This window comes from Chelonoidis abingdonii, chromosome 7, assembly GCF_003597395.2.
Source record: "Chelonoidis abingdonii isolate Lonesome George chromosome 7, CheloAbing_2.0, whole genome shotgun sequence".
Lineage (NCBI taxonomy): Eukaryota > Metazoa > Chordata > Testudines > Testudinidae > Chelonoidis > Chelonoidis abingdonii.
In genome coordinates, this window is record NC_133775.1 from 43278321 (window position 1) to 43303015 (window position 24695).

Consider the following 24695-nt stretch of genomic DNA (forward strand, 5'->3'; position numbering starts at 1 on the left):
CGAACCTAGTTTAAAGCCCTCCTCACTAGGTTAGCCAGTCTGTGTGCAAATAGGGTCTTTCCCCTCCTCGAAAGGTGAACGCCATCTCTGCCTAGCAGTCCTTCCTCGAATAGCATCCCGTGGTCGAGGAAGCCAAAGCCCTCCTGGCGACACCATCTTCACAGCCAGGCATTCACCTCCATGATGCATCTGTCTCTGCCCGGGCCCTACCTTTGACAGGAAGAATCGAAGAGAATACCACCTGCGCTCCAAACTCCTTCACCCGTACTCCCAGAGCCCTGTAGTCACTCTTGATCTGCTCAGCGTCACACCTCGCAGTATCATTTGTGCCCACATGGATGAGTAGCATGGGTAGTAGTCAGAGGCCGGATAATCCTCGACAATGCCTCTGTAACATTTCGGATACGGGCCCCCAGGCAGGCAGCATACCTCCCGAGATGAAATGTCAGGGCGACAGATGGGCGCCTCCGTCCCCTCAGCAGAGAGTCTCCACCACCACTACCCTGGACGTCTTTATTTTCAGTGGTGGCAGGCAGACCTCCCAGCCTTAGGGGTACGAGGCTTCTCCTCCTTTACTGTAGGGGGTGATTCCTTCTCTCCTGTATCAAGAAGAGCATAACGGTTACCTATTACCACGGCAGGAGGGTTCGCAGTAGGCATGGAGCATTGCCCGCTTCCAGAAGTAACCAGCTGCCAGTGTCCACCCTGAGCCATCTCCTCCTCCACCAGTGGTGTCAGCTACCTCAGCTGTCTCCACATGGACACTGTCCAGGAACTGCTCGTGGATACGGATGCTCCTCAACCTAGCCACCTCCTCCTGTAGCTCTCCCACCTGCTGCCTGAGAGATTTCACCAGTAGGCACCTTTCACATTGGATGCCCCGACCCCCCCCCGCCAGCCTGGATATCAGTAAGTGGAAATTGCAAGTTACAGTCTTTGCAAAACCACACCAGAATCTGGGTAGAAGCATCCATGCTCTGGTGCTCTGTCTGGCTACAGGCGCAAGTGGAAGAGACAGAAGCAGCGCTGCCACAGGTGCTGCGGGTCTTCCTAACCATTGTAAACCTCCCTCAGTCAAACTTCCCTGTCTGCAGCTCCCTCTCTGCTCTGCTCTGCTCTGCTTTAAAGAGAGAGGTTTTGGATGTAGTTTGGTTTATAGGTTTTCAAGGGACTAACGGGTCACGGATAGGACCGACAAGGGACACCTGCTCCCTTCCTACTCCCCTTCCAAACTCCCTTGCGAAACTCCCTGTTAGCAGCCTATGTTCACAAAGCTCCCTGGTCGCTTGTGCGCGGCTTTATAAAGCCCTGGCCTGAGTGAATGCCCCGCCCACTGGTTAAGGCGGGTGAGGGGTGCAGGCTCTGGGAGGGAGCCTGGGGGCAGGAGGGGGTGCAGATGGAAGGGATGCAGGGCTGAGAGCTGTAGAGTGGGGCTGGGGATGAGGGATTTGGGCTCTGGGAGGGGGCTCAGTGCTAGGACAGAGGGTTTGGGCAGAGGGTTGGGGGGTGGGGAGGCGAGGGCTGTAGCTGGGAGTGTGGGCTCTGGGGTGAGGCAAGGCTGGGGATGAGTTTGGGGTGCAGGCAGGATGCCCTGGGGCTGAGGCCAGAGATGAGGATTCCCCCCAGCCCTCTCCCTGCCAGCAGCAGTGAGCTCTGGGGGAAGGGCCCCTGTCTTCCCTCAGCAGCACACTCACCCCACACCACTGTCACTGTATGTGCTCCTAGGGCCCCTCTTAGGTCCAGGAAGCCCCCTCACCTCCCCTGTGGTGGGTGCCGGGGGGTGGGGAGGCTGCCATCATGTGTGGCCTCCTCCCCTGCTGCTGCCCCTTGCCCAGAGTGGGGCAGGAGTGGTGCCTGCAGGTGGGGGAGGAGGCTCTGTGTTGGTGGAAGGCCCTTCTGGAAAAGGGAAGGGTCTGAAGCAGAAGGGCAGGGTAAGGGCAACGTCCTGCCACTAGTGGATAGCAGCACTAGGACCCTGGGGTGGCAGTTGATGCCAGGAGTGGAGTCAGCATGGAGCTGCAGGGGACAGGCAGGGATGCTCCAGGACCTGAGGGAAGTGTGTGAGGGTTCAGGGGACACTAGGGGGAGGCATATGGGGGTGGCCAGCGGGGCCAGGGGAGAGTCCCAGCCCCAAACATTGGTGGAGCTGGGCCCTGAATATTGCTGGAGCCCGGGCACCATCGGCCCATACAACTCGCTGCCCCTGTGTATATGTGTTATTAGCCAAATGGATCCAACTAGTCTTATATCCACAAACTGTCTTGCTAAACTGTATTATGTACCGATTAAAGCCCTGATCCTGCAAACACTTTCATATGACAGTAGTCTCACTGAGTTCAAGGGGAAAATAGACATGTCAGGTAAAAGTTCAGGCTGTTGGAAAATATTTATTCTTCAGCACTGTTATCTCTTCACTGTATATTCCTGGGGGCATTCTGCGCCAAAAAAATAAAAATTCTGCACACAATATTTTAAAATTCTGCAAATGTTACTTGTCAAGTTAACACAACATAATCATGCTAGTTTCAATTATTTTGGTAATTTATTTCAAAATATCTGTCAGTAAGTATGTCTGTAAAAATACAGACCCACATGCACAAATTCCCCCAGGAGTAGAGAGTTAAAGAAATCCCTATGACAACCCAGTTCCTGTTTCTCTGCCCTCTTCTCCCCAGAGCCCAGCTGGGGGGCCAGTCACTCACAACTCCTCCCCCCAGAGCCCAGACACCTGGTTCTCCCTCCAGCCAATACACCCGCACCCTCCACCCTCCAGAGCCCAGACACCCACCCATCCCCCTCCAATCCAGAGACCAGGGATCCATAGGGAGAAACATCCTGATGCTGGGTCCCAGGCTTGTGTGGAGTTTTCTGCATGCAGTTGTCTCCTTCCCTCCGGGCATGTGGGGAACTGCAGCTTCCAGGAACCCTCTAGCTCCTGCCCCTGTAGTGTCTTCTATGTGCAAGCTGGGCTCTGCTGGGTCCAGTGGCCCCTAGTGGTGGCCAGCAGCACTGCAACCCATTTCTGTGGGAGAAAGGAAATTCTGTGCATGCAACATTAACTTCTGCATTGCGCAGTGGTGCAAAATTCCCCCAGGAGTACCTGTACAATATGTACATTAGTGAAGACTTAGGGCTTGTCTACCCTACCACTTAAGTTGATGTAATTTATGTCGCTCAGGGGGAGAATTACATCAGCTTAACAAAGTGTCTACATGGTGGCAGAAGCAGGAATAGAATCCAGTTCTCCAGGGCAGCATTCAATTGCTGTAACCCAGGGGTCAGCAACCTTTCAGAAGTGGTGTGCTGAGTCTTCATTTATTCACTCTAATTTAAGGTTTCGCGTGCCAGCAATACATTTTAACATGTTTAGAAGGTCTCTTTCTATAAGTCTATAATATATAACTAAACTATTGTTGTATGTAAAGTAAATAAGGTTTTAAAAATGTTTAAGAAGCTTCATTTAAAATTAAATTAAAATGCAGAGCCCCTGGACCGGTGGCCAGGACCCGGGCAATGTGAGTGCCACTGAAAATCAGCTCACGTGCCTTTTGGCACGCGTGCCATAGGTTGCCTCCCCCTGCTGTAACCTCAAATCCTCCTTTCTCTTGACAACACATCCTCCAATTTCTGCAACAAATAAAGCAGGAGTCCTACAGACAACAGTCTTCTTCACTGCATAACCCTGGTTTATCTTCAGAGTAGGTCCATCAGTTACATTGAATGGAAAAAATAGTATGTTATCATGTAATTAAAGACTATCATAATACTTATGCACAAAAGGGCTGGATTAAGGTTGCACAGGCCATTTCAATTCTGGCATTTAATAATATTTTAATGTAGCCTTTTTGTGTGCAATTTCCTACATCTTTTAAAATGCAAACAAAAAATGTAATCATGTGGCATCATATTGACATCCAGATGGTTCATCAGCAGGACAGAAACCTTTAAATCCACTGCATAGACCACTTGAGCTAGCAGTCCTAGATTGTTATATTCTATATGGACCAGGAGTAGAGCAGGATGAGATGCACTATACTATTGATTTCAGTTATTTGTTGACAGCAATGGGATGGTGAGACTCAGGGAATCTTGGGTTTGCTCCTCTCCAGAGCTTGGAATAATTCTCTAGTAGGCAGAGACTCTTCTGCTAGTTCCCACCATCCTTGACCCTTCTGCTTCCTCTCCTCCAGTTTGTTCCAGTCCTGCCTTTTCCAGTCCAGTTCTACCCGGGAGGAAGAAATAAGGCAGCCATCCCTAGAAACATTCAGGAAAGAATTGCAGAGTATCTCCATGAACGTTTCATCAAGATCTCTCAGGAGGAGAAAAGGGACATCTCTATGTACATTAAGTGCTCTGGATGCTGCCTCCCCACTTTTCTCCCATAATCCTGCAGATATCAAATTCTATCTCTGTTTTTTTGTTCTGCTGTCTCTTGACACCTCATGATACCTTAAGGATGGACCAAACGCCATCTTTCAATTTAAACAGTGTAAGGAAAAATCCATGCATATGCTTACCCAAGGTCCCTTTCCCTTCATTGGGCTTGTACATGCTTGGCTGGCAGGACTGGCTAGACTGTGATGGAGTCTCAAACAGGTTCTGGTTTATGGTATAGCTGGTAGCCCTGGCCCTGCCACATCTTCCTCCTCCTTCTCTTGACTGTGTGTGTGAGGTGGGGAGGGGGTCTCTGTCTTGGGCTCCTCTGAGGTATCCATGGTGGTTTGCAGGGTGCTCGTGGGATCTCTGCCAAGTATAGCATGTAACTTGTTGTTAAGGTGGCAGGTCTGCAGCTCAGTACCAGATGGATTGTTGACCTCCCTGGGCTTGTGGTATGCCTGCTACAGTTCCTTTGCTTTCACATGGCACTGCTGCTGATCCCGGTCATACCCCTTTACCTGCATCCCTCGTACAATCTTTTTATAGATGTCCATGTTTCCATAGCTCGTCTGTAGCTTTGCTTGCACAGCCTCTTCTCCCCACAGGCCCAGGAGATCCAATACCTCCTGTTTTCTCCAGACAGGAGCCCACCAGGGCATGGAGTTGGCATGCTCAGTTGGGCAGTTAGCAGCTCACCTTGGTTGTGTGTAAGTTATGCTCGCCAAAGTGGGCGATCAGGAATAGGCATTTCAAAAACATATGGGAAGTTTTAAAAGGTGACCCATGGCAGTGGAATTTACAATTGTAACCAGAGCAGTCACTTTTGTAGGGAATGGGGCATTGTGAAACAGCTGCTCACGACTATTGAGGTTGACAAAGGTCAGTGTTTACACTGTGTGTTGCTGTAATGAGGCACTGAGGTCTGCCAGAGACAAATCTGAGTGTAGACATATGTAGAAATAGGTTGATGCAAGGCGACTTACGTTGACCTAACTCTGTAGTGTAAGCCAGCCTAAGTGGCATTCAGCTGATGAAAGGCCTGTCTACTACAGAATCCCCAAAACGAAAAAATACCCCCGGTCTGTATCAGACATACAAAGCTGGCCTGGAGAAGAGCTGTATTTACAGTTAGTCCTACGTTTGAGGCTTAATGCCACATGAGTGTCAGCAAATCACCAAATATCCTATAGTTTATGATCCTTCCTGTACCTAAATAACTTATGCCATGTTAACTTGCAAATAAACTGATGCGAAGTTTGATATTGATTGCTGCCTTGCATCATTCTTAGTTTACTCCTACTCCCAGTGTTCATCTTCTTTTAACATTATAATGTTAGTTGCAAAAATGTGTTTGATTTGTCAAGCATTAACAACTGTCTTTGTTTGTTTGTTTTTTATGTGGTGAAATGATGCAATGAGGCTCATAGGAAACTGACTCACAACGGAAGGCTTTCACCCGTGTGTCCATTAGCACAGTCATAGTTACCAACTAGTCATCTGAGTTCATATCCATGGCAACCAATCAATATTTTTTGTGTGTGTAGTGGGGAAAACTTTGCACATGAAATAGGAAATCTCGAAATTGTGATGTGGTTCTTAAAAGTTCATGTTTATAATAGTTTATTCACTTGTTTGCTTGAGTACTGATAATTTGTCTGCAGAAAAATCACAAATATTAAAACATACCCTGTATGAATTTTCTCTGGGGACTCAGTATACCTAAAATTTGCATGTGGAACACTTGGATTAAGAACTATTCAAATCCAACAATGGAAGAATATTATCTTGCTACTTAAAAGAAGAGCAGTTAAAATCGATGAAGTCTTATTTGTCTTTTCAAAAACTAAATTATTCAAATAGATTTAAATAACATAAGATGAACATTTACAAGATATTTCAACACAAGGATTATCCCCGTAGAATTATCCCCCTCTTCTCTTTGTGATTAGGAATAGATGACTTGATTGAACAAATGGTCACAAAAGTAATCAGGGCCGTGCCTCCTGGCTTTGTTTTTTTTATTTTAATAATATATTTCTATTAAAATAAATGACTGTCTCATCCTACAATATTTATTTTGTGCTTTTCTTTGTGACTTCATCCATATGCTCATTACTATTTAGAGAGACATGTAAATTCCCTTTAATGTAAATTAAAGAGTTCGGTATCAGAATGAACTGTTAATCTGTGCAGTTACATGATTCCATCATTTTCAGTACTTGTAAGCTACCTCTGGCTTTTAATAAATCGTTACTGCATGTTTTGGAAAACAGCTTGCCAAAGATGACAGTACTATTAGATACATCCTGCACACCCTTCCACAAAGCCACCAAAGTTTGGGGAAATAGAGATCAGGATGGGATAATTCATAAGGTCCTTATTAGAGGAACATCTAAGGGCTGGGCTACGTTAGCAGGGGGGTTCGAACTAAGATACGCAACTTCAGCTACATAAATCATCTTAGTTCGACATACCAGGCCTTCCTCACGGTGGCAAGTCGACTGGCGCGGCTCCCCTGCCGACGCTGCTTACTCCTCCTGCCGAGGTGGAGTACGGGCATTGATTAGCAGATCGATTTATTGCATCCAGAACGAGATGTGATAAATCGATCCCCAATACATCAAACACTACCTGCCGATCTGGCGGGTAGTATATACGTACCCTAAGACTTTCCACAAGAAAACGGGTAAGAAAGGAATCCTGTATTTATATATGGCTGCTGAATTCTCTCTTTAGTGCCAATATTGTGTCAAGTCTTAAAGTTACCTTAGCACTGCACCTGCAGTAGACAAAGGTGAGGCACTAAATACAATCATTAGGGCTTCAGAAAAGACCCTACAGGATAGCAGCATAAGAATTTCCCATCATTTGCGCATTACCTGTTAAAGTACTAATCAAAGACTATGAAAGGAGGAAAAGATGCAGTGAAAATGTTTACGTGGATTCAAAACATGCTATCCCTTGAGCCCAGACAGCTGTTCAGGTTATTCAAACAGTCTTGCCTAGCCAAACCAATGGGGGTGTTGCTCCACAATCTGAAATATCCCAGAAAGTAAAAGCAGACTAGTTAAGCATTATTTTAATAGACTCAAACTTGGGCAGTAACAGTGCCCAACTGAACCTGTCTTCACATCAAATATGAAAATTCAGATGGATTATTATTTTTGGTAATATATTATTACTTTTCCATGGCTTGTCTGCAAACTCTGCTGCAATTCTTGGAGAATTATCCCACGATTCAAACAGGGCCTTAGCTATAAAATTATAAACAAAAATAATAATCCATCTGAATTTTCATATTTGATGTGAAGACAGGTTCAGTTGGGCACTGTTACTGCCCAAGTTTGAGTCTATTAAAATAATGCTTAACTAAAATCCATTGTTACTTTTCTGCAGTTTTCCGCTGTCGGCCACCCGGGGCTGAAAGTCGGGGCTCGCTATCAGAAATGCAATGGAAGCCTAATATTGCACAATATTGCAAATTAAGTAGGGCCTTATTTAGAGCTTCTTTTGATGGCATGCAATATAATAGAACTTTAAGGTAGCTCCTTATCCTGTTCATCCTCTTAAAGAAAATCAGCATAAACAAAACAGAACAAAAATCTGTTTAACAAAATCTGGCCTGTGCTCTTCCTCTGTCTTCAGTCCCTACTGCTCCAATTTTATCATCTTTGTCTATTCTGAATATACTTTAATATAACAGAAATGTCTCCAACCTCACTAGATCAGATTATATGCTGCTCCTACTTTTCACACAAAACCATCAGGCAGAAAAGCCAAGAGTGCATGTGAATTTTTGGCATGTTTTCCTCAGCTGCTGTCTTTCTGGAACGTTCCTTTCCCCAGTCATCTGTCTTCCCCCACAGACAATGGTCACAGTTCCTTTTGTTTGTTTGTTTGTTTTTCATTGTTTTTGTTCTGATCTGTGATTGTCAAAAAATTAGACTCAAAGCCCCTGAAGTGCCAGGACTATAATACACCGACTCTTCTGGGAATGGCTATGAAGAAAAACTGGGACCAATTAGCAAGGCAAGCCTCAGCCACCTTGCCCCTAACCAGGGATAGAGGAGAAGCCCCAGATAGACAGCATCTTGTCAGACGTAGGCATCTGCAGAAAGCCGCATACCAACCTTGTTGCCCCCAAAATCAGGCCAAACTGGGCAGGGAAGTAAGAAGCTGGCAGGGGCACCTAATGTTTCAAAGCAGTTTATTTCTCTCCTACCTGTCTCACCCCTGAAGTTCCGAGCCCCAAAAAGCAGCCTGAGAATTCTGACATGGAGGATATTCTTGCCTTCTGTAGCTTCTTGGGAAGGGGGGGTGGGGGGAATAATTTCTGTTATCTCTTATCCAACCACAGAAAGTAAACAACTCGCATAGATGCTAAGTTCTGTGCTGCTTCACGTATGTTGTTTCTCACCAGTGACAAGCCACTGATTGTTCCTATAGGGTTCCCCAAAGAGGGGGAGGAGGTGTTTGGAGAAGGTAGAAGTTCATTCTCTGCACCCCTCAGAAATGGGAAGGTTTGTGGGGGAAGGCAAGCGAGCTGCAACTTGAAGACCTTGGGGGGGGGTGATATTGCTGGGCAGATGGGAATTGGGAGGGACTCATGAGAAGAAGCCTGGGGTTGTCATATAGGGTGGATGGTGGTATTTAGGGTCTAGTGGAGGAATTTGGGGAGCCTCTCCCCTTCTGCATGTGCTCGTAGTAGCCTCCGTATTGGCCATCTGCCCCTATCCTATTCAGCCACTCTCCTATTTACGTCAACCTCTGATACCATCCTGTCCGCCTTCTACTGAGAACAGCGCACTGAGGCATCCATCACCTCCATGCTGTCAAGGAGTCCATGAAGGTTGTGAGTTGCCACAAAGACAAGAAAGCAGCCAGATAGGCCTGCAGTGATCAGTACTAATGGTAAAGAAAACCCTATTTAGTCCCTATTGGATGCATGAGATGGGGCCTGTAGACAGGAATGTCATTCCCAGTGCTTGACACTTGGCAGGTCTGCAATTGCTAGTGACCAGGAAAACTCTCCTAAAGGATGAGCTAGAAAGACTGCATCCTTCCTGTTCACTCAGACATGAAATTTATGGTATTGTACCTAGAGGGAAAGCTCATGATTGTAATTCTCTGTTTTGGTAAGAACAAACTATATTTTCCCCTGTCCATGTCAGGAGTGATTCACACTGACAGGAGAGTGTAGGGAAGCTTCTACTTCCTCTTCCTGTACTGTGTTTGTCTTGAGGTTAAATGGAGGATTTGGACAGAACTTTAACTATTTGCCATATTTCAAATAGTCTTTAAAAACACAAACAAGTGTTATGTGATTTTATGTTTTTTGCCTTTTTTTTTAAATGTGTAAGATTCTCAGGTGGTGCAGTTGGTGAATGCATTTGTCTTCTATCTCTGTAAGATAAGGATTGAAATTCTGCTCAGGTCTCAGTGAATGGAGTTTTGATAATGTCCTCATTTTGCCAAATAGAAGGAGTTGTTTTTAGAAGCCAACAGTCATGTTGGAGCCCTCAGTGGAATGGCAGGGATGTTGCATGTCCTGATTGATGAGTCTTGCACAAACTGCGTGGGGAAGCTTGTACAATCCCTCCATGTGTTATGCCTAACTTAAGCTAGTTGGCTTTCCCTCTTCACTTTTAGGCACAGTAAATGAACTAATTTAAATAAAATCCTTTCCTTTACTGCTGGCCTAACAGTTAGTCCAATCATCTTTCTTCTTAGCGTCAAGTCTGTGTACCCTTGCCTGGTTGAGATGCAGCTTATCTATAACATTTTTTCTATGAAAATGAACTTAGTTGTCAGTTTTTCTCATCCAGCATGTTGCATTGTGCCTATCACAAGAACTGTAGTAAACACCAAAAGTACTAAGCGTGGTTAGACTCTTTCCTTTAATTTAAAAAAAAAAGTTTAATTTTTCATCACATACAGACATTTAAACCAAGTTTTTGATAAGTGATTCATGTTTGTGCCACTTCAACTCAATGTTTACTCGGATTTGTCCAGTGGTCTTTTGTGTTTTTGACTGCATATGTCATTTTTTAGATGTTTGTTTATAATGGCTGTCTCCTTTTTTTTTTTTTTTTTTTATTCCCCTCCTCTTTTTTGCAGAGAGGTCGTGCAGGCAAACTCTGTTCACTGGAAGAAGAAGTTCTTATTTATGTGTAAAATGAGTGCCAGTGCCACTACAGGCATTCTGGATCCTTGCATCTGCAGAGTATCTGTACGGAAGGTAAAAACAGCTTTTTTCCTCTTTTAGACCATTAATCTTTTTTTTCCACAGTAGCTCTGATCATTTGCTACTGTCCTCTCTGTTTTTATAGAGCTAGCAGACATTATAAAATGAATTGTAGCTGTAGCCATGTAAAATATTCATTATTAGTAAACATAATTTTGTCATCTGCTTACTTAACTCTAATTCACATACAGTAACTCCTCACTTAGGCCTGGTCTACACTGGGGGGGAATCGACCTAAGATATACAACTTCAGCTACGCTATTCTTGTAGCTGAAGTTGTGTATCTTAGTTTGACTTACCTCGCATCCTCATGGCACAGGGTTGATTGCTGTGGCTTCCCCATCAACTTTGCTTCCGCCTCTCGCTGAGCTGGATTTCAGCAGTTGACAGGAGAGCGATCGGGGATCAATTTATCACATCTACACTACACGTGATAAATTGATCCCTGATAGATCGATCGCTACCTGCTGATCCGGCGAGTAGCGTAGACGTAGCCTAAAAGTTGTCATGGTTAACATTATTACGTTGCTGATCAATTAGAGAACATACTCATTTTAAAGTGGTGCAAGCCTCCCTTATAATGTTGTTTGGCAGCCGCCTGCTTTGTCCACTGCTTGCAGGAAGAGCAGCCCGTTGCAGCTAGCTGATGGGGGCTTGGAACCAGGGTGAACCGGCAGCCCCCCATCAGGTCCCCTAAGTTCCCTATCCTGCAGCCGCCCAGTGGGCTATCAGTTGCCAGCAGTTCAGTTGTCCCTCCCCCCACTACCATGTGCTGCTCCTGCCCTCTGCCTTGGAGCTGCTCTCTGGAGCCTCCTGCTTGCTGTCCAGGGGTGAAGAGGAGGGCTAATGTCAGGGTGTCCCCCCTGCTCCTGCACTCCGCTTACCCCATCTTCCATAGAGCAGGGGGACACACATGACAGGCCTCAGGATGGAGGGAGCTTCCTGGCTGAAGCTGCCATCTCAGCTTGCTGATCAGCTTAACCACCGCCTCCGCCTTCACATTAATTCTTATGGGGAAATTGGATTTGCTTAATATTGTTTTGCTTAAAGTGACATTTTCCAGGAACATAACTACCATGTTAAGTGAGGAGTCACTGTATTGTAATTTGAGGGAGCTGTAACCATGAACTTAATTTATGCTAGCTAAATGGCATAACAGCCAACTATGATTAATTTTAAAATTAGTTCTGAACTAAGAACGACCTCCCATGTGCAACATCCTGAGCACTCTCTTTTTAAGTGGTTTTCCAGGCTCACAACTTGAGCAGCATAAGCACGTTGCTACTTTCATTATATGATTTTTTTTTCAAGTATGGTGTTAATATATGAAGCACAAAGCATTTGTATGATTTCAAAAGGAACATTCATAGTGTTTTATATATGCGCTGGTATTTTCAGATAGCTATCAAACAGGATAACTTTTTCATAATTTATATTGTAACATAACCAAGGTAGGTCAGTGCAGATGCAGTTTCAGTGTAGTTACAGAGGATAAAACTCTCTCACGTTATAAAACTTACCTTCAATTATATTAAGGTACTAAACGTAGCAGAAATTTTTAAGAGCCTGCAGATTGAATGTGTTCAGTTGTTCCTTTGTCAGTTGTAACAAGGTGACTGCATCTCTCTAGTCTCCCACAAACAGGTCTTCTCTATTGCTGTGGGAATTCACAGTCTTTTGAAAAGATTAGAATAAGGAAACAGTAATGCCTCACTTTTTGACAAAAATTCAAGGACGAGTAGCAGGAATATATTTAAATTGCTTATTCTTTCATCTAGTAACAACTGGCTTCATTTTCTTCCTGGGAAAAGCCCAGTTCTTCCTGGTCTGTGACTGATGCAGTGCATAGAAGTCAGAGCAAGATGGAGCAAGCTTAGAGTATGTCTACACTGGAGCTGGGAAATTGCCTCCCAGCTGGGATAGACAGACTTGTGTTAGCAGGGCTCAAGGTACTGTGCTTAAAATAGCTGTGTAGATGTTTTGGCTCCAGTTAAGACACAGGCTAGCTTCCTAAGCTCACGCCCAGTGGCTCAAGTGGGTGATTAGTCTGAGTCTCTGCCAGAATCACAGCATCCACACAGCCATTTTTAGCATGCTAGCTCAAGTCCCACTACCACAAGTCTGTCTACCTGAGCTGGGAAGCTCATTCACAGCTATAGTGTAGACATACCATTAGAGGCCCTGAACTTGTGCCATGTACAGGCTTGATTTTCCTCTTCTCCAGAGGTGCATCTCCTGCACGCCTTACCCCTAGGAGCAGAAACAAACTGATGCTGTAGCATTGAACAGCTGTCTGTCTCTCCTGAGGTGACTTTGTGAAGGCAGCAGGGATTTTTTTGGTTTTCTAATGCATGCATTAGAAAATAAATTGGAGGACTTTTGAATTTTTATTTAATTACCAGCTGGTTCCTCAACATTCAGGGGTAGGGGTTTGAAATTTTGTTTTTTTGCAAAAAAGCTTATTTCACAAACCAGGGTATGTAGTTGGTGGGCCCCACAGTGATGGGGGTTATGCACACTCCTTCACCACTTGGATGGGAGATATTAGGCTTCTGCAGTTTACTTCTCTCCTCCCTTCCTGGTGATCTCTTGGCTTCCTGATGGGATTCTTGGGTAGGCCTGAGAAGAAGCATGGAGAAGCTCGCAGGGTCCCCTCCTGTTACAATTAACAATATAATAGACTAATACTATGGCAATATTGTGTTCAGATATCTCTTAAAATATGTCTACGTGTTGGGTTCCTTCAAAAAGGCAATATTTAAAATTTTTATGACTTGTTTAGTTATTAGTGTATGTTTCTTTTTGCAGGAGTTAAAAGGTGGAAAGGCATACGCAAAGGTAAATAGACATGATCTGTTCTATAAACTGACACTTCCTTCTTGCTCTCTTACGCTCTTTACGTATTTTAGCTTAATAATAGGCTAGAATACCTATCATTCTGATACCCAACATGATCTTCCAGCTCATCGATTTGTAGAGGTAGCTTGGACATACTTAAATCTCCCCCCACCTCTCTTGGAGTTCGCTTTTCTTTGCTTCTCAAGAATGATGGAAGTCTTTACTTCTATATTTTTTGTGTGTATGGGATTCTCAATATTTAGACATCCTCCCTAGAGTTTTTTTAGATGTAAGTTGAAACTAAGAGTACAGCTGAGCAGCATTTGGCATTTAATCATATTAAACAGTATCAATTCTAACAATATTTACAAGGTTTTGTAGACCTTTTTTTTTCTCTCTTCTCTAATGTAACTTCCTTCTTCCTTTTTTCTTTTTTTTTTTTTAATTATTTTTTAGTCCATCCTTTCTGCATGAAGGAGTCATTCTACTTCAAGTGTGATTAAAGGCTAATAATGAATACTAATTATTGTGCATACAGTAAATGGCCCTGGATTATACTGTGATATCTAACTCTTCATTCTCTCTTAATAGCTGGGCTTTGCAGACCTAAACCTTGCAGAGTTTGCTGGATCGGGAAATACCACTCGTCGCTGTTTACTGGAAGGTTATGATACCAAAAATACTAGACAGGATAATTCCATTCTCAAAGTAATTAATTCATGTTTTTTTCCCCATCATATTATCTGAGGTAAAAGTGTATTTCTATTAACTGCATAAGGGAAAAACAGGAACTAATATGTTGTGGAACTGAAAACCACAAACATGACAGTCAAGCATTTAACAAGGTTTAAAATATATTTGCTGTTGCTGAACATCCTCTCTGTCAGTACTCTCTCTTACTAGAAGAAGACTGGACATGTAAGTAATACAATACAGTAATCTCAGCCTTATTTTTGAGGACCAAGTGACATTCATACAAGCAACAATTGGTGGATTATTTTTCAGTTTTGGAACTCTGATTAGTGAGCTATACAGGAGAACCATTTTTAAGTATTAAATTAATTTTAGTTTCCTATTGGAATTGGACAATGCAAAGTAAATTCAATATAAGACAATCAGAGTCTAGTGTAGACATAGTTTATATAAATACTGTAATAGTTATATGCAGTTAGTTCTTTTCAGAGTAGTTTTCTTTAGTTGGCTTGCCTAATTCTGTAAAGAATGAGCCAGCTTTAACATTCAGTCATGGATTGTAATGGGAGATGGAAATCCCCTTGCACTCACTCTCTAACTAGTGCCAAAGAATATGTGGAAATATTTGAAATCTTGAACCCCTGAGAGTGATCTAGAACCACCATCCTTTTCTGTTCTATCCATTTGGATCTGTAGAATTTGGGACAGATTTGTGTAATTTGATTAAATTGTGATGTTGGGGCACTGGGATTGATCAGTCACACAGGTATCTATACAGTTTAGGTCTTCAGTTTCTATTTGTTTGAGGCAGTCCTAGGCTTCTCCAGAACATGTTTCTTTATTCCAGAAAACATTCATGAAAACGCTGCTGGTGGTGTCAACTTTTTGGTCAAATGAGTCCTGCCTTGCTGTGTTTATGGATGTTTGATGACATTATTTGCCTTTATGGTTGCCTTCACCTGTGACTTTCCCAATGATGGCAGCACAGCCAGTTTTTGTCTCTTGACAATTTAATAAGCAACTCTTAATAAATGATGATTCAGTGGAGTAATGTGCCTTCTGCTGGTGTATGTGCAAATGGAATTCCTTGTACATCCACATTGTTGATCTAACGGGACGGACGAAATCTCCTACAGTTCTTCTGTTTTTTGAACCCCCTTCTGTTGATATTTATTTTTACTGTATTTTCTTGTGTCCTTTTATAGAATCCTGAGGTAGAAATGAGATAATATAACTGATTTCAAACACTTGTTTGTAGCTTTTGCTTTGTTTTAAAAGACTGCCATGTAAGATTTATAGCAGTTTAACTCTCTTCTGTACCGATGTTATCTTGGACACAATTAGTTTTCTTTACAGGGGTGTGTGTGTGTGTAAAACACACACATTTTCAATTTAAATGCAGATTTGGTACTGAGTATTACTTATTGACACACCATAAAACATCACAGATCAATTCCTTTGCTGACTTAGGGTGTTTTCTTTGTTTCGCTTATGTGTGTTTGTTTTTTCTGATTTGTAGGTATTGATCAGCATGCAGCTAATGTCCGGAGACCCGTGTTTTAAAACGTAAGTTTACGAACACTATGGGTTCTGGAATTTCAGTTGTAACTTAGTGGCTCAACTCTTGTTTAAAGTTGTATGTGCCCAAATCTTTATCTTCAAAGTGACGGTATTAAAGAAACATGAAAAATGTAAATGGTAGCTGAATACTGACTGACTGTAAATACTGCTAGTTGAGTGGCAGTTTTTTCATTGCCTTGAAATACTTTATATTCTCTACTTGAATATTGTATCAAATTTTAAACGTGTAATGCTACAGAAATTCAGAAAAACACTTGGGGCAAATATTGTTACCTGCACAAAGCCTATGTAAAATTGGTTGGTGGAGAGGAACTCTATTGATGCCTACGTTTAGAAAAGCTATTACTGCATCTTTCAGTAATTAAACCTTATAGGTTTATAAACGATTTCTTTAAAATTCAAAAGTCTGTGTAATCTGATTTGGCATAAAAAAGATTTGTTACCAAGGACATTGTGTAAGATAGCAAAAAATGTCATGCTTTCTTTGGGAAGGGAGATGGTAGTAGGAAAATACACTGCTTTGTAACAAGGATTCTGTGTCCTCATTGTGTTTGATTTGCAGCTAAGGGAATACAATAGCTTTACTTCATTGTGTGTTTACTTCTGCAGCTAACCACATAGCAGAAAACCATGTGCTGCACCTTAGGGAAAAATGTAGTTGTGAGTAAGATAAATTTTGCCATCTTTCCTTTTTATTCTGAGTCATACAAGCTTGGCGAGTGGCCTAACTGTAACAGTGCAATTGGGAAAATTCCTGTTTCCAGCAAAGCCACAGTTTGCTAAACACAATTTGGATAACCTGGTCAGTAGGAATAGAGATACTATTCAGCATTACCACCATAAATCATATTTGCAGGACTCTGAAGGTTAGTTTTTTATTTTTAAAATGTGCTTTTTTGAGACCACTTCCATTAACATTAAATGGAAAAGCTTTTAAATATTAGATGCATCATTGAAGGCATACCACTATTACCAGAACTAATGCTACTTTTCTGGCTTGTAGAAGATGTACAAAGCCCTTTCAGTCTCTTAAAAATGACAAGCTATCTTCAATTCTAGTTCCAAATGGATTTTTGAAATTTTTGGGAAGATTTTCTAGTTGCACTTAAAAGCTATTAATAAGGCTATGTTTTAGTCACAGGTATTTTTAGTAAAAGTCATGGACAGGTCACAGGCCATAAACAAAGAGTCATGGCCCCATGACCTGTCCATGACTTTTACTAAAAATACCTGTGACTAAATCTTACCTGCTGGAAAGGGGGCGCTCCTGAAGACTGCTGTTTGGGGCAGGGCAGCATGGGGCAATGCTTCTGCTGGGGAGGTGACTTGGGGGTCCTGGAAAGGGGGGGTGGCCCAGGCCCCCCTGCCGCTGGTCCGGGTGAGGAGTGGCCTGGGGCAGCCCCGGGGATGAGCTGCATGGGGCTGCCAGAGCAGTGTCCGGTATGGCTGGCCCTGGGGCTTCCCCAGTTGCTGTGGTGGTTCTGGGCTCACCCACACCATTGCTGCAAAAATCACAGTGCTTACAGAAACTCATGGAAGCTGTGACTTCCGTGACCTCCATGAATGATTCACAGCCTTAGCTATTAAACACTTTTTTGTCTTATTCAACCGGATCTGTCTGGCTTATGTTTAAGCCCTTCAAGTAATTTGAACTTTATTTGTACTAAGGTTTTTATTCAATCCAGGCTGCTGTTTAAATGAAATTACATCCTGTAAATGCAAGATTCTAGATATGACTCTTAGTTTAAATGTAACATGGTTTTGGGAAGTTAGTGTTTGATTACATGTACATCTATCAGAATATTTTGTTGTCAAAAAGTGGAAGTAACTGCAAATCAAAAGGAGTTACATGTTTAAAATCATGACCCTTGAGACAGTTTAGCAATGTACAAAATAGATGGATAGGCTGTTTAGGGATAGGCAGGAGAAACACTAATCATTCCAAGTTCATATTAAGAAGTATCTTTCCTTCCCTCCCCTAATGGTCTGCTGCTTTCTTTTAACACTCAGTGCAAAATTATACACTTGCCTTCATTTTAAAAAAATAACAGTATTTTGAACTAGTGAGACTTTTGGATGTCAGGTACACGTTTGTAACTTCAAAATAGGTGAACTAGATATTAGGATGATTTATAAATCTTCTCCTCTCTGAACTGAAATCTTAGATTGCCAGTTTTAGGTTCAACCACTGTTTACATGCCAAGCTATAAATCCAGGATAATGGACACTGTATAATTAATGGGGGAAGAGAGAGACAGATAGTCTGTCTAAACTAATTAAGGGTGGGGTGTGGTTCTGTTACATAAGTTTCTATTAACGGTATATTGTTCTGAGCACCAACTCAAAATATTGTATAGAATTCTTTAGTTTATAGTGTTGGCTACCATTCTTTTAGTCCTTTCAAACAATATCCAATGGGACAAGATAGAAAAACCTTCGGTTACACTCAAAATTTAAAAACTAGTCTAGAATAAAGAAGAGAATAATAGTAATCTGAAAAAATTGCTGTCTTCCTTCTTCTGGCAGTATGTCTCAGATGTCTTCTCCTCCTTGAAGATTGCTAATTTTATTTTCCTACTTTCTGAGCCTTAATCTGGATCAAAGTTCAGTCCCCTTGTGAATAAAGTAGGGTTGTTGATTAATTGCAGTTAACTCACATGATTAACTCAAAAATTAACTGCGATTAAAAAAATTAATCGCACTGTTAAACAATAGAATACCAATTGAAATTTATGAAATATTTTGGATGTCTTTCTACATTTTTCAAGTATATTGATTTCTATTACAACACAGAATACAAAGAGTACAGTGCTCACTTTATATTATTTTTATTACAAATATTTGCACTATAAAAATTATAAACAAAAGAAAGTGTTTTTAAATTCACCTATACAAGTACCGTAGTGCAATCTCTTTATCACGAAAGTGTAACTTACAAATGTACGTTTTTGTTGTTACATAACTGCACTCAAAAACAAAACAATGTAAAACTTTAACACTTACAAGTCCACTCAGTCCTACTTCTTGTTTTTGTACATTTACAGGAGATACTACTGACTGCTTCTTATTTACAATGTCACCTGAAATTGAGAACAGGCATTCGCGGCGTTGCAAGGTATTTATATGCCAGATATGCTAAACATTCATATGCCCCTTCATGCTTTGGCCACCATTCCAGAGGACATGTTTCTATGCTGATGATGATTGCTTTAAAAACAAATGTTAATTAAATTTGTGACTGAACTCCTTGGAAGAGAATTGTATGTCTCCTTTTTTGTTTCACCCACATTCTGCCATATATTTCATGTTATAGCAGTCTCAGATGATGACCCAGCACACGTTCATTTTAAGAACACATTCACAGCAGACTTGACAAAACACAAAGAAGGTACCAATGTGAGATTTCTTAGGATAGATACAGCACTCGACCCAAGGTTTAAGAATCCTGAAGTGCCTTCCAAAATCTGAGAGGGATGAGGTGTGGAGCGTGCTTTCAGATGTCTTAAAAGAGCAACACTCCAATGCAGAAACTACAGAACCTGAACCACCAAAAAAGAAAATCAACCTTCTGCTGATGGCATCTGACACAGATGATGAAAATGAACATGCATTGGTTCACTCTGCTTTGGATTGTTATCGAGCAGAACCCATCATCCGCATGGACACATGTCTTCTGGAATGGTGGTTGAAGCATGAAGGGGGGTATGAATCTTTAGTGTATTTGGCACATAAATATCTTGCGATGCCAGCTACAACAGTGTTATGCAAACACCTATTCTCACTTTCAGGTGACATTGTAAACAAGACATGAACAGCATTATTTCCTGCAAGTAGTAACCAAACTTGTTCGTCTAAGCGATTGGCTGAAGTAGGACTGAGTGGACTTTGTTTTATTTTTAAATACAGTTATTTTTTGTACATGAACTTACAAATGTAGAATTAAATTTCATGATAAAGAGAGTGCACTACAGTATTTGTATGAGGTGAATTGAAAAATACTATTTCATTTGTTTTTTACAGTGCAAATATTTGTAATAAAAAATAAATATAAAGTGAGCACTGTACACTTTTTATTCTGTGGTGTAATTGAAATCAATATATTTGAAAATGCAGAAAACATCGAAAAATATTTAAATAAATGTTATTCTATTGTTTAATGGTGCGATTAATCACACTTAATTTTTTTAGTTGCTTGACAGCTCTAGTTTGTTTATTGTGTAGAATATAAAATGAACTAATCAAAATTAAATATACTGGGAGATATTCTGGACTGGATTCTAAAAGATGCAGCACAGTATTCTTAGCCTAATGTGACGTATGGAGCTGACGTGGCTTTAAGGGTACCATTTGCACCCTCCAGATTCTGGGTTGCTCCAAGATTCAAAGTGGACTCTGGTGTAATGTAGACAGCAGTGAGGGGCTGTTTAAGTTATGGCAACCAGAATCTTTGCAGGGTTACATGGTGTGACCATATCCCCTACACGAAGGCTTTTGAGGGTGTCCTCAGAATATGGCCCGCCTGCAATCTTCTTTGGTTCCTACAGTGCGGGAGTTCTCCCTGGTCAGATCCAGGGCTATTAGAGCCCTTGTACACTGCTCTGGCCCCTTTTTTAACCTGGTATAAATGGGCCTGAGGAAGGATGAGGATTTCACCCACTACATAGTGGACAGGAGCTGAAAATATATTATCTTAGTTTGTTTAGCAGGGCAGAGTATGTTTTACCTCTGTGTTTATTGCACACTCCTATATTTACTTATTGCCACATGTCTACATATGTCATTGGCACTGATTGCATTAACCTGATATTACTCATAGCAGTGATTCCCAAAGGGCTACTGAATTCTAGCCTGTTTGCTAATAAAGTAATGTATTCCTTTTCTCTGTACACTAGTACATATAAAGTTGAAATCAAAATTTTAAATTGATTTTTCTGTTTTGGCATAAAAAGTGTATCTGAGACTTATGGATAACGTTGTCTCCAGAAAAAAAATTAATCAGGCTCTCTAAAGCCCTGTTAAAGGACTACTCTAAAGTCTATTTCTATTGTATAATTGATGTTAGGGGCTTGCAATAAAAGGGAAAAAAAAAATCTCTTGGTTATGTGTTAAAACTTGTATTTTACTTCACGATGGCTTGACAGAATTATTCAGTCTTGATCTCTTCCAAACTGATGATATAATTCTTTCCTGGAATACTAAACTTTCAAATCAAACCCAGCATATATTGTAGCTGATCCAGATCTGGGGTTTTGTTTTTAGTTTTGTTTTGATTAGCTGGCTCTTTTCTTAGAAAATGGAAACTTTTTTTTTTTTTTTTTTCAAATTTTCTAATCAAATGAAAATCAACTACAGCTACTGCCTGTCTTAACTGGCTCTGGATGTGGAACTGGAATCATTTCAGAGAATGCTACCATGAAGATCCTGGACTTCAATCTTTTACCTAACAGCCTAAATTTGGCCTCCACAATCTCTCTCTCTCTCCCCCCTACCTTTTTGTCATGTTTACCTACGTGTACCACCACCACCACTGGCTTCTCCCTAGCACTGCATGTAAGCTTATCTAGATGCCTTGAGAGGTACGCAACTTTCACAACCATCAGGCAACTCACCACATAGTTCCCCTTTCATTACAAACCCAACTGTCTATACTGCTAATAATCAAATTCCCCATTACTATTACCTATCTCTTCCTAATAACTCGGGGCCCCTCCCCAGAGGGGTATCCTCAATGTGAGAGGATAGTATGACATCTGGAAAGAGGTTCCCAACTATGGGATAGTTTCCTTCTACTCCTGCTTGTTCTCCTTCCTTGAGACTTTTTCCTCTTCCTCAACAGAACAGAGGCTCTCGGACTCCATGATTTTGTGGTAGATACCCTTCTGTAGTGAAACCAGTTTGTGTTCAATACACTGTATCTCCTTGAGTATAGTTAAAATTGGTATGTTGGTTGAATATTTGGTATGGGATAGCTCAGTTATTAAATTTTTATATTTTGAACTGTTTCTGGTTGTATCTTTATGCCCATTACTTGTGGGGGAAAGGGTGTGTGTAACCAGACCTATTGCTTAGGTATGCATTTGACCTTTTTTTAAAAAAAAAAAATCATAGGAAAGGGTTAAGATTTAATAGGAAATATGCCTTCTACACATTCTCATTGTCCATAGACTCCATGTATGTGAATGAGGCCACTGAGGCAGTTGTTAAATTATTATTGCTGTTGCAGGCCATGAAAAGCATTTCTAGGTGGAAATAAACCAAACAACTCAATTCTGCTATAGTTTGACTAGCCAGCTATCATGTAATCATAAGCTTAGTGCTTTGGTACTAAATGTCACTCATTCCACATTGGCTCTCTTTAAGTAAAACAAATTATTAATATCTTATAATAAAATATATGTATATATTAAGTCAGAATTGGAGTCAATTGTCTAGCTTTATTTCCCTGCAAACAAATTTATATTCTAGTAATGTAAATGTTATGGAAAGGGGACCCTAGACACTTGGTTATTCTTACTGAACCTGTGTGTTTTTGCCAAGGATAGAAACATTTTTATACATTCAAAATGCCTATCCTGGGCTCGGAGTACTTTAATTAAAAACTAAATCCAAACCAAACACCTCCCCTTCTAATTAAAAAAATAACAACCAACAGTCAGTCAACAAAATGTATCTGTATCTTTCCGTGGGGCCTCCAAACGTTTCAGTCCTCTCCAGAAGGCTGAGCAAATGGATCAAATTCAGGGTTCCTTGCGAAGTTCAACAGTTTTGGACAAAGGGAACTGGGGGACTGTTCCTAAATTTATTGATACTACAGTCTCGTTAAATCCCAGTGAAATCCAATGTGAATTGAACCTATAACCCCCTTGCTCACCCCTACCACCACCCAAATCACGATAATGCTTCCAAAAAGACAGAAGCACAGGTAAAGCAAACCCTGATCCCTGTGCACTTGCTTACAGGCCTCCTTCCACAGGAATGTCCATCACAATTGCTGGAGAAGCAGAATCTTTACATGAAGACAGGAAAGGTGGAGAGAACTTGAAAGTGGTACATCTGGGTGTATCAGGTATGAAATAACGCTATTGGTTTTACTGTTATTTGAGACCTAAGTAGCAGCAAACACATTCATGAAATATTTTGAATGTTAAACAGACATGGACGTTTTATCCCAAATTCCCTATTTATTCTGTTTGTTCAGCAATACTGCTCTTGGTACCACTATGTAAATGGAGAGTAATTCCTTTGATGTGCTGGATTTACGCTGGTGTAATGGAGCAGTATTTCCATTAGAAGTGGGAAAGAAAAGGAAATTGGATCAATTGCCTGTGTCCTTTTTTAAAATTTAAAATATTTTGAGCGTATTTTCTGCTACATAAGCAAATCTCAGTGGCATTACTCTGGATTTATACCAGTGTACTTAAAGCAGAATCTGGCCCTTAATATTTAATTTATGAACGATTGTGCTTTCATGGGTATATTGGCCCTTAATATTTGCTAACTCTTTTGTGATTTGGTGCATTATGGATAAATATTGAATAAGGTTTTTAATGGTACAAGTTTAAGAATCACTTAGCATTTGTCATACTGAAAACAGACAAACTATAGAAATCAGTTCACTTACTATTAAAATGCTGCAACTCCTAGGGTGAGTCTCAATATATTTTACTAGTGCACATCGATATTAGACTGAGATTAGGACAGGAAATAGTATTCTGTCAACTGAAGCTACAGAGAATTTTATAAAAGTATCTGCTTGAAAAGTGGCCAGCACATCTGTGTTAACACTGCTTTTCTGGGAAAAGTGCCGTGGGCTCTTAACTCAAGGCCCAGCTGCCTGTGGTCATTAATGTACTTCAACCAAAAGCTGTCCAATTGTGTACCCTCTGATACTCTCTCCTTTGAATCAGTAATTATTTATAGTCCAGGTGAGTGTCATGTACTTGAATGCTGACAACATTTCTTGCAGCACCTGGATTTTCCTTAGAGGTTTCTTATCTAACTAGTATCAAGTTCCATTCTGCTTATCTTGTGAGGTCTGACATCTGTCTGATAATGGCTGTAGGCCAAAAACTGAGTGCTGGATTCAACAATATCTTCTGATTGCCATTTATTGTAGATCTCTCAGCAAAGAGTGCATCAGTCCCAGATGAACTTGGTGCATGTGGACATTCCAGAACATCAAGCTATGCAAGCCAGCAATCAAAATTGTCAGGTAGAAGTTGATGTTGAATTCCCTTGAGTTAGTTTTATTAGCTTTTGGTATTTCAGAAGCTTCACAAAGCATTTTGATGTAAATAGGCTGCTTTATGTGTAAAAAGAAACATTCTACCTAGTTAGGGCTTTTGAATTGGAACTACTTGGTATTGTGTGGGTTTGTTTTTTAATTACGAAAAACCCCACCTACTAGTTTTGGGGGGACTGACTTTTTTGGAAATGGGAGATTTATTTTTTTTTTTGTTCACTTTGCCACTCGGAAATGTTTACATGGACATAGTGTAAATGAAAGCTTTTATTAAGGAATAACTGATGTGAGAACCTGTTTCTAATTTGTCACTAAAAGCTTCAGGCATTCTAAAAAGTAAAAAGGGAAATGATGATGAAAACACCAGGGTTGTTATGTCACTTAGGAAATGAGAATTAAAAGCCTAGGAGACAACGGGTGGAGTTACTGATGATTGGAGACAGCGTCATGGCTAATGCATGCAATCAGTTGAAGAGGGGACTGGGTAGTTATAAAATCAACCCCTAGACTCTAGCAATATCTGGAAGATTGGAAGAGCATCTAATAACATGGTTCTGCAGAAAGCTGGCTAGTTCACCTTACTTCTCATTCTTCAAAGTGTTGAATTCACTAAGTGGTAAATTCTCCTTCTAACTGTAGTAGACATTTAAGCTGCTGATCGTACCACACATGAAAGACTAGTGATTACCAGCCATCATTGTATGACTTTATCTGATTCCA

General features: G+C 41.2%; 1 protein-coding gene across 3 annotated transcripts in view; it reads left to right on the forward strand.

The window, feature by feature from the left end:
• The window catches only part of EEIG2 (EEIG family member 2), a 40456-nt gene that overhangs the window by 9428 nt on the left and 6333 nt on the right, over positions 1-24695 (forward strand). For all 3 annotated transcript variants that reach the window (XM_032803719.2, XM_032803720.2, XM_075067840.1), the window contains exons 2-7: positions 10495-10615; positions 13430-13459; positions 14051-14167; positions 15672-15718; positions 22693-22799; positions 23850-23945. In XM_032803719.2, the coding sequence (XP_032659610.1) occupies positions 10495-10615; positions 13430-13459; positions 14051-14167; positions 15672-15718; positions 22693-22799; positions 23850-23945 (518 nt within the window). The remainder of the gene's footprint in view (positions 1-10494; positions 10616-13429; positions 13460-14050; positions 14168-15671; positions 15719-22692; positions 22800-23849; positions 23946-24695) is intronic.